The following is a 15,036-nucleotide window of genomic DNA, read 5'->3' on the forward strand; positions in this document are numbered from 1 at the left end:
AGACAGACCGCTCCTTTTTTCCGCCCACCTCAGCATATGGCCACAGTTCCCAGTCAGTCACTCGCTAATTAATAGCTGTCACAGCTAACCACAATCAATACAGTGTCATTAGCCATGTCTGTGTAGCTCTCTCCCCTCACAAAATGGTCAATACATATAATCCCACAGATAAAATAAATAAATAAATAATGCCCCAGCCAAAGTTGAAATGAAAGCCACAAACTATCGATTAGAAAAAGGCCAACCATACATTTTGTTTCCCCTCATTGAGTGTTATTTCCATAATGCTTTGTGCTGTTGATGCATTTCACCGAGGGGAGAAATCGATGGGAGGTATAGACACCGCACTTGTGTGGTCACTGCTGTTAAATTTGCTGTGGGCCAGCGTGGCCACATTGGTAAGTTAAGCACTGCATACACAGAGCAGCAGAAATCCTATTTAAATGGTTAAATAATACTGTAGCTTGTATTTGATAATTGGATCCTTTTCTATGGCAGTGGGGTGTTTGTCTGATTGTCCAGTGTTAATACACAGCCTGGACTCTGTAAACACACTACAGTGGGCACCTTTGTTAACATACCCTTTGTCGTCATACCAGTTTACAAAGTCTAGGCTGTGTATAAAAAACAGATTTGTTTGTAGCACACAAACAGTACAGGCAGCTAGCGGATCATACAGTATATATTCACTGTTTTATTATCATCTTTCCTTATTTTATCCTTAATGTAACGCTTTGACTGTAAGTTCTGAAAATTCTATGACTTATATTTGGGTAAAGCTCTTCTTCTAGGCCTTTTTCCACACGGCCAGAGGTTCAGTGGAGAAATGCAAAATCACTTTCTCATTTTTTGTCATATTCATTTAATTTTTGGCCCAAAACAGTTCAAATTAAAGCTTCACTAATCAATGATTTTACATCAGAATACATCATTCAAATCAATGTGAAGGAGTCACATGGAGGCGATGAACCCACAACTATCACCTGACTCTGCACTTCTTCTCACGTTTTAGAAACTTTCAGCTCATTGCTGATTTTATGGTCCAACTTGGCAACTTGACTGTTTTGATTCACTATTTCTGCTCTCATCAGTGTTGCTGTCAGCCAAACTAGGCTGCTGTTTTCAGCACAAAATAAAAATTTAAAAAGAAAGTTGGAAGATAATCAGTCTTTACATCATCAGAATTAGCCTTCAAGTAATAGACAGAATGTTAAACCCCTTCTACATTGTTTGATTCTAAAAGGAATAATAAAGACAGTGACTATGTTTACGTGCACAGCATATTCTGATTAAGGTCCATATTCCGGTTAAGACAATATTCCAAGTAAGGCGTCTGCATGCGCAGCAGCTATGAGGATATTTCCGTTTACATGTCAATCAGCATATGAATAAACCAGCTAGATAGAAGCGTCATGATGTCTGATGTCAGCGCATTTCTATTTATTATTTTGCAATAATCCCTGTCCCATCCAATAAAATGAACTTTCTTAATGGCATTAGCATTGTCTTGCATTTTTTTTTTCAGCCAAAAATGACAATGCTTTTTTAAGAAGCCTTGTTGCTTGTGTACAACACACTCTCAACACTCCCAACCTTTTTTGATTTGTGTACCCCCCCTTAAGCTGGTTGCAATGTTAAAAGTACCTCATCGCTCATGTGTGATTATTCTCCTTAATTTGTATTTATAATAAACCCTTTGTCTTTGTATCTAATCCAGCTGCCCATTCAATTAAAACCATTTGTTCAAATACAAACACATTTGCACTTGATAATTACAATTATTGTGAGCAGGGGTGCAAAGTCATTAGCCATGAAAAAGGTGACAAGACATCTGAAACCCCTTTTTTTGTGATCCGGACATCACAATCTGGTGTATTTTGGTGAGGAGAATAAAGGAAAAGTCAACATTTATTTCAGTTCAGATGACTTGACTTTACCCATACAAAGTGTGTAGGTTTACCAAGAAAAATGGTAATAAACTGAGCAGAAAATGGTAACAGCAAAAAACAGCTTGTTGATAAAACTTTTTTTGAAAGCGAATGAGAGATAAAAAAGGCACTAAATAAGACAGAAAATAACATGGAGCCTCAACTCTATCAGACCAAATTCCCTTACAATAAACTATAAAGAATGTGGCAAACAGCCTTTAGCTCAGTCGGTAAGGCGTCCCCCTTCCAGGCCGGGCCCAGCAGCAGACCCGGGTTCGATTCCCACCCGCGGTCGTTCTCTGCATGTCACTCCCCTCTCTGCCCCATTTCACCTCTGTCTCTCTGCACTATCAATAAAGCATAAAAATGCCCAAAAAATATCTTAAAAAAATGAATGTGGCAAACAGGATGTTCAGCCACACAATGACCATCATTCAAACACATATAAATAGACAACTCAGTTACCCATCATTTCTCTTGTGCACACACACACACACACGTTAATGTGCAGTGACTTCGGCACATGGCCTGCGGCCTTAAACCTACGACCGAATCTTATGTGATATTGCTTAAATATCCCCGTAGCTGCTGAACATGTTAACACCTTATTTGGACTATTGTCTTAACCGGTGTATGGACCTTAATCAGAATATGCTGTGCATGTAAACGTAGTCACTGTTAGAAATGAGGATCTCAGCCAGCAGTCCTCAATGGTAATGGTACAGAAATACACTTAAATGCTTTTTTTCTTGAAAATAAGAGGATACAATATCGACTCAAGGCCACTAACTGGAGAGAAATCGGATCACAGTGACATGTAGCGGCTGCCTGGGAGCCTGATGTGTGTGCTTTATCTGTGGTGTTAAAAGCAGAAAACACAATCACAAACCCATTACAGTTCAGACACAAGTGACAAATACAAATGTAATCTCTGTGAAAATAAATCTCACGTCTTTTGCTTCTACATTTCCTGTTTTTTTATTTAATTTGGTTGAGTGTATGAGAGCAGAGCAGCGTGGTCGCCTAGCTATTTTCTGTTGAGCTGTGAATGTGTGGGTCAACAACATCCCAGAGGAAGCTTGATGGAGTGCAGAGAGTGACAGAGAGAGAATACACAGATAGAGAGACTTAAGTCAATAAGGTAAATTGGAAGTGAAAGCAGAGGGTGGGGCAGTCCATCACTGTGAGTGCAAAAATCATTAATTGATAGGGAAGTGGAGCCGCTAAAAAGAGTCTGTAGGATCATTTCTAACATTAATTTATATCCCCTAATTGGAGGAATGCCATTATGGATCCAGCCCGGGTGCAGCAGTATTTATCAGCTGGGGAATTAGAAAGAACAATCAAAAGGCAATGTAATGAGCCTGTCGTCACTCTTAATGTTCCACTGTTGCTGTTTGTCAGACCACAAACAGCATTTACTGTTCACTTACAGAGCTAATAAAAAGGAATTGCGTTAATGATCTCTTCTGTGATCAGTTTGAAGTTCATTTTTATTCCACTAACAGACAGACCCGTTCATTTACTCATCATTGCCCAAAAGACTTCACTTCAAACATAATGAAAAGATGACCCTACTGACTTTATCATATTAAAGCCTCTCTAAATATGGAGACTATTGGTAAGATTGACAGAAGGATGAGAAGCAGCCAGGGGATGAGTTACTTCTTTCAACTACTACTACAGGCATTTAGATTTTTTTTATTATCATAGGACACTTGAAGCACAAATAAGGACACACACACACACACTCACTCACTCAATAGTTATTATATATATTAATACTGTTATTATTCGAAAAGGGAGGGGTTATCAAGGGAGCGTGCGTTCTACAACTTTTCACCACTAGACTGAACCACCCAGAGATATCAGAGAACGCAATGGAATACCACTGAATTCTAATATACTGTATGACCATAGTGAAAAGTCACCACTGATTTTTTTAAACAATGTTTTAAGGCTTTTATACAACAGCATGTGCACTGTGTTTTCCAACAGGCCAGATTCTCCTACCTACACATGAAGTACCTCTTCTTGTCCTGGCTGGCGGTGTTCGTGGGGAGCTGGATTGTCTATGTGGAGTACTCGTCCTACACAGAGCTGTGTCGAGGGCATGAATGCAAAAACTCAATAGTGAGTATTTTATTTTTGGAATATCATGATAACACAGTGTAGTGGAGTAGTGAACTCCATGTGCATCAAACTATAGAGGTTTAACTAAAGTTTTGTAGAAGCTTGCTGGAAGTTCAACTACATTCATATTTGCATAGTGAAATTAAATGGATTATTATTACTGCTGAAATTACAAACATTTTCGTGAAAGGAATGGAATGCATTTTAATTTGACCATTGCTTCTCCAATCGAACCCCCATTGATGAGCCCAAGACAATAGAAAAATCCAGATTTGTTTCCGACAGAAAAGTGACATTCCATTTAATTGAGTCCTTGTGAAAAGTCAAGATGGGACTGTCTGTGATATTATGGACAGGTTTTAGATGTCAGGGCTATTCACCTTCTAGGAAGCTGGATTGTCAAAAAAAAAAAATATTTTGTTACAAACAAAAGTTATTAAGATGTTATTTTTTTGGTTTATGTATGGCCTGTGTTGAACAAAATTGACACTTTTTTGGTTTCTGTAATAAACCCAGAGGCTTTTTGATATTATATTATATTTTCAAAGTAGCAAAACCTAACACTGTATCAACCCAATCTAGACCGTGACCTATGTGTGCTATATCTATTCTCCTGGTGATATTGTGTTTTGTATTCCAGTTTTCCTTTGAGCAGTTTTATACCAACTCCTCCCATTCTATTTCAGTGTGACAAATACAGAAAGGGAGTGATCGACGGCTCGGCCTGCAGCAGCCTGTGTGACAAGGACACGCTCTACCTGGGGAAGTGTTTCACTGCCAAAGCCAACAGCCAGGTCAGACTTTTCTTAAAATGATTATTTATCAAATGCTCCTCTCATGTCTACCATTTTTAACGTCCAAAGCAGACACATTCCCTGAATTCCATATATCTCATACTCTTTTTTTTAATATTCTACATACTAAAGCTGACCATAACAATAATCTAGTTAGCATGCAGTAGGGATACAATTGGGACATACTTCCACTTATTTATTTAATCATAACATTGCGCCTTGCTCTTGCTTTAATGGATGTAACGTCACTGATGGTGCGCACTGGATTGTGGGTCAGGATCGCCCGAATAGCATGCTGATTTCAAAACTAAAAATCTCGGACGGATGTAGTAGGCTTCCGGGTATTTTTAAGCATTCTAAATCTGACCACAAGATTTGGGACATCCTAAATCTTTTTCTACCATACTAAATAGCAGAAAGTATGAGGATTGGAACGCATGTTAACCCTCTGTATTTCAGGTGTACTCTGGGAGCTGGGGAGACCTGGAGGGAGTGATTAAGTGCCAGATGGACGAGGCTCCTCTGTACGATCTGGAGCCCAGGAAGGAGGCTTCTTCTGCTGCCTTCAACAAGCCCACCAAGGGCACCTCCGTGGAGACCTTCAGACAGATGATCCTCACCCATCTCAAGGTCAGGAGAGAGGCCCTTCATTAATCACTAGGCAAGCTACAATCCAATGAGGTCTGACTGAAAAGCCTTGATTTGTATTAAGGCTAGACATGGCAGGCAAAAACTAAACAAAAAATTCAAGCACTGGTCAATTTTCCTTTCCGTGACATGTCTTCTTTCATACTAGTCTTGAGCAAAGGTCCAAAATGTACATTCAGGTGTTTATTTGCCTACACCTTGTCTGTTTGCCTGTTTGGTTTTTCAATATTTTGAATCAACAACTTTTACTTCTAAAGCAATTACAGAACATCAAATAAACTTTCCAAAATCATTGGTAGCACTATTCTGAAGGTAATTACAGAGGCATTTGATGATATGATTTCAATTGTCTGATTTATGATACATTTTCATCTTAAAAACATGCAGAGAATGCATTTTTAAGACTTGTTCATAGAAATGTATGATTAATAATAATGAGTAAGATACTTACTTTACCGTATTCACCTGCAGTGTCTCACTTTTAAAAACCTGTGTCTTCTCCTAACAGGCTAAAGTGGGGGATCAGGCCAACCTCGCAGACCTGACAACCCAGGTATTGTCTATGACGGACGCCAACAGGGACGGCCACATCTCGCTGCCCGAGGCTCACTCCACGTGGGCTCTGCTGCAGCTCAATGAGTTCCTGCTGGCACTGGTCCTTCAAGACAGGGGCCACACGCCCAAGTTACTGGGCTTCTGTGGAGACCTGTATGTGATGGAGAAGGTGCCCTATTCCCCCCTGTACGGCATCAGTCTGCCCTGGATCATGGAGGTGTGGATCCCAGCCAGTGTGCGCCGCAGCATGGACCAGTGGTTCACGCCCTCCTGGCCACACAAAGCCAAGATCTCCATGGGACTGCTGGAGCTGGTGGAGGACGTCTTCCACGGCACGTTTGGCAGCTTCCTCATGTGTGACGTGAAGGCCGCCAGCTTCGGCTACAACGATCGCCATGACCTCAAGGTTTTTGATCGATTGATTTAATTTAAATTGATATTGTAACATGTCAAAGAAAAACAGAGGTCATACAGAAAATAATATTACACAAAATAGAAAGCATAAAGACATACACGAATGACAAATACTTTATCATTGGGATAAGGAGTGGGAAGAAGTTCCCCCTTTTTAATCCCACCCCTTCATCATTGTGCTTCCTCGGTCATAACCATTATTTTAATTCATCCAAATGCTGATGCTTGATTTGAACTTCAGCAAGTTCTCTTGATCATGTCTACATGCCTAAATGCATTGAGTTGCTGCCATGTGATTGGCCGATTAGTTATTTGTGTTAACGAGCAATTGAACCAAGGTACCTAATAAAGTGGCCGGTGATTGTACATTATATAAATATATAGACACATACATGGGTTTGTATGGCAATGGGATTCAGCGTAGTCACTATAAGGAGTTTGGGGTAGACGTTGCTGTAGCGTTGTTCAGTCAGCATTGAATTGTTACAGAGGGGGCCAGAAGAATTGTATTAGAAATAGAATATTAATGCTAACCTAAATATCTGGTCAATTGGACGCTAAACTGAGATTTTTTTCCACAGCTTTAGTTTGCTGCCGACAGCCCTTTATTTTTGTATCACCCCTCCTATCAGCCTCTTGAGCTACTTAGGATTATTCTAAAGACACAACAAAAATAAAGGGCTATCTGCTGGCAAACTAAAACTGTGGAAAATATCTCATTTTTGGGAACAATTTTAGGAATATTTAGGTTTTAAGCTAGCATTCGTATATGTGGAGAAAAAAAAATCTTCTGGCCTCCCTCTGCAACATCACAATCCTGACTTCTGCTACAGGGACATCTCCCCTAAACTCCATAGAATGACTTAGCTGACCACCAGCTCCATAAGGTAACACACTTACTACGCCAAAGTACCACATACCCCACTTCAATAATACTTAACTAAGTATCTTACAAATACAACATATTACTTGTGAATTCATATCAAATAAAATACACTAATTTGTTTCGCTTATTTCTCAAAAGGTGATGGACGCCCGCTACATTGTCCCAGAAGCCATCTTCCAGGAGGGCATTAGGCAACAGCGCTGTGACGTGGATGAGGACTGCGTGTACGGGGCAGACTGCATGACATCCTGTGACCTCACAAAGCACCGCTGCACGCCCGAGGTGAGCAGGCCAAACCTAGCCAAGGCCTGTGGAGCTCTGAAGGACTACATCCTGAGAGGGGCCCCCGCTGACGTGAGGGACGAGCTGGAGAAGCAGCTGTACGCCTGCGTCGCACTCAAGGGCTCCGCGGAACACACGGAAATTGAACACTCGCTCATTCTGAACAATCTCAAGACTTTGCTATGGAAGAAAATCTCTCACACAAAGGACTCTTAATAATGACGCCAGCTTTGCACAGAGGCCAGAGACCTGATTGATCGCTGTTCCCTTCTGAATCAAATACTGGAAACTTTTCCCTGTGAAAATTGAAGTACGATTGCCGTTGTATTTATCTTTACATGTATACCTCAGTGATGCATCTTATACTGGACCAGTTGTCAAGGAATGTCTTTCATATGAAACATGTAATAAGCCTACGAGAGCAAAATGACAAGGTTAATTTTTTGAACCCCTGGCAGATAATAAATGACATATTAAGTGCAATATGACAAACCACACAAAGGGAATTGGATTGTTTTCGATAGATTTATTAGAACAAATTCTTTTTTGTTGCAGCTCCTCAGTCGTCCTGCTCCGCTGCCTGGGCCCGGAGGAAGCTGGCCTTCTTCTGGGCCACACGGTCTTTCCTCTGTTCCAGAGACAGCTTGGCTCTGTTCCACCTGGGTCACACAAGTAACAACATTAGGATTTACAATAGATATGTCAGCATTGCTGTGTACTAGTGTTACAGGTTAGGGAATGTGATGTTTTAAGTCTTTTTGTACCGTCAAGATATCTCAATAGGCCTAACTTGACTTCTAAAAGTTCTATATTACAGCTGTACGCATGAATGGCCATATTCCCCTCTGAACAGCCTCAACTCAGACTGAATATAACAATACTCCATATTTAGTCCTTGGAATAAAGTTCTCCATTCGTTTAAACACATTGAGACAATATTTCTCACCTCTTCTTCTTGATTTCTTTGGGAGCCTTCTTTTCATGGACCGGGTTCTCGCGGATGGTAGCGTGGGCCTTTTTGTACATCTCCTCAATCTAAAGAGATAAACATTCAAACATGTCAAATCAAACTACACATTTTCCCCACAGCTTCAACATTGTGAGTGTCACCGGCTTCCTGCCATAGTGTTATTTAACTCTTAACACATCGGTATTTGTTTTTTTCTACCAAGATGACTGCTCAAATCCTGCTCTTCTCAGCTAGCAGCGGTTGTAGCTTCCAATCTAAGAACTAACATTTGAAGTCCAATCTGACTGGAAAATCAGTTGGGTAGATGTTTTACCTTTTATGTAGCCATGAGGCACGGACTACCTTGATTTGTGGATGCATAATTAAGTCTTGAGACATCAGAAGAGCCATGTCAAACATCTGTACTCTGTATTTGTGCAACATTTATCAACTTCATCCGGTCATTGGGACCATGTTGATTTAAATTCATTAATTGAAATCCTTTAGTTAAAAATAACTTATCACACAGTGGCTATAGCTAAATCCCTGTTAGTATTGCTGTACAAGTGATGGATGACCCTATAAAATCCATGAGTGTTAGATTTAAAGGGTGCATTCACACCCGATTGCTTCCTTGATTTGCAACAGAATGATACATTGGTCAGTTTTTCAACAGGTTCCGTTCTTTCACACCCATCAGTTCCTCTGGTCTGATAAGTTGGTGAAGAATCAAAATCCAGCATCATAAGCAACGTGAGAACGTTCTCTTCACACATTGGTCAGATGTGTCTGGGGCTGAGCAATAACCTACTTCCTGAACTGCATTTCCAAGTGGGAAAACTACAGGAAGTCTTCCTCATCCAATAATACATAGCACAGCTGGCTACGGGAGAACGTTACCCAGTGCTTCCTGCAGTTGGGTCGGACTGAGTCCGCTCCCCTTCTCCCCACAAACTAACTATTGGTCACTGACTGGAACAGGTTCATTGTGCACTTGTCCCGTACCGGATCAATTAGAAAACACCACGACTCAGCCCTATCTGCCTCCTGCCTGTTACAATACTACCGCCTGCAAAGGTTTTTATATTTAACAATGTATGAAGGAGACCCACCGAATCGGGGGCGACTCCATTCTTGATGAAACGGGAGAACTGCTTCTTGTATGCGTCCTCGTCTTCCTCCATGAGGTAGCTCATGTACTCAGACACGTTGACGCCCATGATGTGCTTGCGGTGGACCTCAGCGTTGAACTCCTTGCTCTCAGGATCGTAACCAGGGAAACGCTTGGTGCTGGGGAAAGAGAAAAAAAAACATTAAAAAAAGGGTTCAGTGAAACAATACCAAGCAGTTTGTCCAGGCATTATTTAAAGGCATAACTAATTTAAGGTATAATATGTAAAGCGACTAAAACAGCTTATGCCTCGTTTCCACATACGCATGTCACTCGTGTCAGTGCATCGGTTATTTTACGGGTGGTGCTTCTAGTGTCCAACGGAAGGATATGTGGGGGTCCCCGTCTCTGGCGATGCCGCAGCGATCGCAGGCACTCTCACTTGTGTCAATACTAATACATCTGACCATTTCATATCAAGCGGACACAGATGACTTTCATATCAAACTGATAAAAACAATCTGACTGTATATAGTGTATCACTTATATAATATTTTAGCAGAATAACATTACTCTGATTCACAACATGTTCAAACTATATTAACAAGTACTTTTAATCATCCAAATCATCACTGATCTAAATGCAAGGTTGCTTTTCATTTAGAAATCAAGGTCCCAGAGTATAGATGTAGAGTGGAGGGGCACAACATCCAAGTTGCTTGAAGACCACTGTCAAGTTTGAATAGTCAGTGATGATTTGGGGCACCATGTCATCTGCTGGTGTTGGTCCAGTGTGTTATCAAGTCCAAAGTCAACACAGCCATCTGATCAGGAGATTTTAGTGCACTGTACAATACAGACGAGCTGAAGGCCACTATCAAAGCAACCTGGGCTTCCATAACACCTCAGCAGTGCCACAGGCTGATAGCATCCATGCAACGCCGCATTGAAGCAGGAATTCATGCAAAAGAGTCCCAACCCAAGTACATATGCATGATTATACTTTCTAGAGGACCGACATTTCTGTATTGAAAACCCATTTTTTATTGATTTGATGTAATATTCTAATTTTCTGATATTTTGAATGTGGGGTTAACAAAAAAAAGGCTCGACATATCTCACTTTGCATGTTATGAGTCTATGTAATGAAGTAATTTCACCTTTTTAAGTTGAATTACTGAAATAAATAAACTTTTGCACGATATTCTAATTTTTCGAGTTTCACCTGTATATTCTATATCAATGAATGACACTATCTCTAGTTCACATGTGGCTAGAGAAGAGCCACTACCACTGCAAACTAAACACATACTGCTATATGGAAACGGGAAGTTTGAATGAGTGGAAACTGAACCCACTATACTGATGTCATGCAACCAAACCGACATTCAGTTCACCTGGCATGTTTAAGTATGGTTTCCCTGCCATTCTATACCATGCATCCTCAATCCATTTACTATTTATGTTTAATCAGCACTGCTGTTAAACACCCACATATCTGATTTGTACAAGAGCACCATCACATGTGGCAAAACATGTGTAAACCTTGCATTTTTTTTATCTGATTTAACTCCTAATTGCCTCTGCTTGAAGACACACTATGATTGGTCTGATGGATCTCAAATGTACAGCCCCTCATTAGGTGACAAGCAATTGAAAGATTATATCTGTTGAGTCATTAATTCAACTCCTTCCCAGTTCAGCCCCTCTCCGTAGGTAGAACTTCAACATCATTTCCGACCCCAATAGTAATGGCTTTTCCCAATGGAGGGCAGTGACCAGTCTGACCACTATTGCCTCAACAACAGTGGGCAGGAGAGGAGTTGTAGAGAAGGGCTGGGACAGTTTCTGTGTGTCTGAGGTATGAGCTAGTGACAATCGATTTCCTAAATCAACACTCAAACATTTGTTTGAAATCAAAGCAGCAGGGAGACGTAGTGAGAATCCACAGCTCAATATCGAACACAGGACCCTTAGCACATGCCTTAGTTTTTCCCTCACATCACCAGAACAGATGATAGAGCCGATACAAATACATCCGTTTCAACTGCACTACAATTATAACAGCAAACTGTAAACCTCACTGTTTCAGGGCCATTTCCATCAGTTCAGTATCTTTATCAACATTTTAACTGAACAGCTTTTGATGCCCATTAGAACGGAATACAAATCCAATGTCACCTAATAGAAAAGCTTAACAATCCGTCTTTACATCCATTTGGACTCAGCACTGGTGTTACTAGCATACATGATGGCTCTGCTCTATTTAAGTGTCCTAAATGGAACGCAGCCATCATTATTTAAACCTGGGTTTTTCTTGCTGTGGCATATTAAAACTTCTTTCAACGCCTCCTGAAACATCAAATTCCAACAACTCTCCCAATTCCCTTATATTCAAGAAGCTAACACGGCATAGTTTTAGACAGATCAATACTCATTCATGTCATAAAGCTGAGTATTTGAATGATGTTAACTGGCAGCTTTACAGAGGCTCACAGAAATCATTTAACCACACACACAATACCAGCACACTCTCGAGGCAGCTGGTGTGTGACACAAGGATGCACAGACAGCATACAAACAGACTGTGGAACAAGGTCTATTTACTAATAAGACTGACACATTTCTGCTAATGGGTCACTTTAAAAGATATGCACCATTCTGACCGAATAAAACCTTGATTATTTTGGAGCGAACCCTCGTTTTCCCCCTGGTGTAACCCACATTGCCAAACACAGCATTTCATCCAATCCAACGTGTGTGAGGGAGGCTACCTGTGTGGGATGGACAGGCCTCCATCCACTGCGCCCTTCAGGGCACCGAACACCTTGTTGCCGGTGGTGGTTCTAGCCAGCCCAGCGTCCAGGTAGCAGGTGAAAGCTCCTGGCTGACCGTCAATGCTCTCCACGTTGAACTCATCTCCGGTCACCTCCACCTGGCCTTCGTACACCTTGTCCAGGCCAAACTTGTTCAGCAGCTGAAGACACACAATAGCAATCGTAAGATTCAACATCTGATTCAGTAGCCGCAGATTGATTCTACTCTCACATGTTTGTTTACCTGTGCAAACCACCTTTGCTTTTCTGTGGACAATTTAACATTTTACAATGAGCAGCTGAGTTTAATTGGCTAGCCGAGTTAAACAAAGGGCATTCATCAATACAGGGATCCCACACATTTTTACAAATGAGTTTTCAAAACCTTTTCCATTATATTTGTCCTTTCAAAGCCAAAAGTTATTAGACTTGCACTTCACAGGCATTATTGCAGGTGAGCAAACTATTAAGTAAAGGTAAGTTTGGTAACTTTACTCACTTTCAGAAAAACTTCCTAGCAACTAGCAGCATCCCAATGTGTATCAAGTGATCACACAGGTGCAGCGCTACATTTAAAAACATTAGTAATTCAAAAGGAACTATATCGCATAACCGTGGACATTGTGCGATTTTTAAGAACATGCTTTATACATGTACATTTAAAGCTTTACCAAAACATTCAGTTATTTCCAGACCATTCCCAGGCCTAAAACATTTTTTTTTTTTTTTTTTAAATGGCATAACCTTTCCACAAATTTCCTGGCCGTGGGAACCCCGTCAATAACAGACTCCGCACAGAGGAAGCAAATGTAGGTTGAACATGAAGCAGAGAATCAGTACGTACTCTACGGGCCAGCAGCAGACCAGTGCAGTAGGCTGCTGCGTAGTTTGTCAGGCCAACGGTGACTCCGTATTTTGGCAGCTCGTGCGAGTAGGCAGCACACACGATCATGTCGCCCTCGATCTTGGCATAAGCGATCTGCAACACAAATCACAAGCAACCCTGAATTAGTTATTTTACGTTACAGATTGACGACATGTACATGCAGAATGTTCTGATTAAAGTTCATACAGAAACAGCTGTTTACATGGCAAAGTCTTATCCTGAATATGATCTTAACTTGGTTAATATCAGAATATTGCCATGCATGTAAACGTGGTCATTCTTGACATGGACTCAATAAACAACTACTGGCATCTTTCTACACAAGTCTTTTCTCATTACTGACACATTGTAGTGCAGTTCAGATTGATATGACGTGAACTAACTGGATTACCTTCTGATTTGATAACATTTGTTTTGACTATATAGGTTAGTCAGAAAGGGCTATTTACAATTTACACTTCCTAGAATACTCTTTAGTATTACATTCTACATAATCATGTCGATTCAAAGACTTAAACGGGGGAAAACTTAGCCCTGTCTCATTGGGCACCAACAGGATAAACTCAGCGTTTGCTCACCTGGCAGCAGACGTCCCTGTTTGAGAAACGGACAATCATCCTGTACTTGGGTGTGTTGTACTTGTTCTTATCTTGGATGACCAGGCGCTTGCGGGCAAAGAAGTCAGTCTTTCCCTCTGGAAGGAAGGAACACACACACTTTAGTTACAGACAGACAATACTTAATGAACGTAAACATGAGGAAAGAAGACTGGTCACGTGGATTCTTACCTCTCCTCCTCCTGAACTTGACCTGGTACCTCTTGAAGTAGGATTTGTTCTTCACCACTTTAACAAAACCCTGCAGGAGGACATTGCATCGACTTAGTATCGGGGACTGAACACAACACAAGTAACAGCTTCAATGTGGCAATAGTAATGGGGCTGTCACTGTCATATGATAATGTTGCACCCGGCTAGCAATCTTCAGCTAAGCCAATGGGTATGAACGAGGGATATTAGCATACAAGCTAAGCAGGGTTGACGGTAAACAAGAAGGCTACATATAAGTAGTACAGAAAGGAAATTCGGGGGACGTGAGCTCCAGGACTCGCTGGTAACATGCCGATGAACGTATTAGAATAGACAGGTCTAAATTAAAAAGGCAGCAATAAGTTTGTGAAGGCAGCCATTAGGCCACGTTTAACCGGACCCGGGGAAGCACTAGCCGGGACTCAATCTAAATTCATCTAAATGTCAGCGGCATGTTTTCAAACGTCTGACACCACACAGCACACAATGTATGTCTTAGGTATGCATACAGGCACATATTGGGACAAATTACAAACCATTTTAGCAGTCTTTTTGTCTCCTTATGAAGGAGCCCGGAGCCAAAGACTAGGGCTAGACTCCGCTGCACTGGAAAAAGGAAGATGGCCATACGCATGCGCCGTAAATAGCGTGTCACAGGATGAGCCGGGGAGACGCCATGCTGAAGAGGATTTACCACTCTGCCCCCTATCGAGCTGGGGCGGCTATACAACAGAGCAACAGCACTACATCATCTCTCTGTTAACAATGAGAAAGTATAATGATTGTTTCAAATCTCATTTTTACACTTTCAAGCCATGTAGGCTA

General features: G+C 41.1%; 2 protein-coding genes across 2 annotated transcripts; one reads left to right on the forward strand and one right to left on the reverse strand.

The window, feature by feature from the left end:
- Positions 1–3,932: 3,932 nt before the first annotated feature.
- On the forward strand, positions 3,933–7,856 carry dipk1ab (divergent protein kinase domain 1Ab; the record flags this gene model as incomplete). Its single annotated transcript, XM_080032544.1, has 5 exons — positions 3,933–4,061; positions 4,748–4,855; positions 5,315–5,485; positions 6,012–6,464; positions 7,497–7,856. The coding sequence occupies exons 1-5, from the start codon at positions 3,948–3,950 to the stop codon at positions 7,854–7,856; spliced, it is 1,206 nt and encodes a 401-aa protein (XP_079888670.1). The 5' UTR covers positions 3,933–3,947.
- Positions 7,857–8,151: 295 nt separating this feature from the next.
- rpl5b (ribosomal protein L5b) lies at positions 8,152–14,839 on the reverse strand. The gene is made up of 8 exons (XM_080033415.1): positions 14,748–14,839; positions 14,191–14,260; positions 13,981–14,096; positions 13,361–13,495; positions 12,475–12,677; positions 9,702–9,879; positions 8,587–8,675; positions 8,152–8,299 (listed from the first exon to the last, which is right to left on the reverse strand). Exons 1-8 carry the CDS (start codon positions 14,748–14,750, stop codon positions 8,200–8,202), a joined length of 894 nt encoding a protein of 297 aa, XP_079889541.1. The 5' UTR covers positions 14,751–14,839; the 3' UTR covers positions 8,152–8,199.
- Positions 14,840–15,036: the final 197 nt, after the last annotated feature.

This window comes from Ammodytes marinus (genome assembly GCF_949987685.1).
Source record: "Ammodytes marinus genome assembly, chromosome: 8".
Classification (NCBI taxonomy): domain Eukaryota; kingdom Metazoa; phylum Chordata; class Actinopteri; order Uranoscopiformes; family Ammodytidae; genus Ammodytes; species Ammodytes marinus.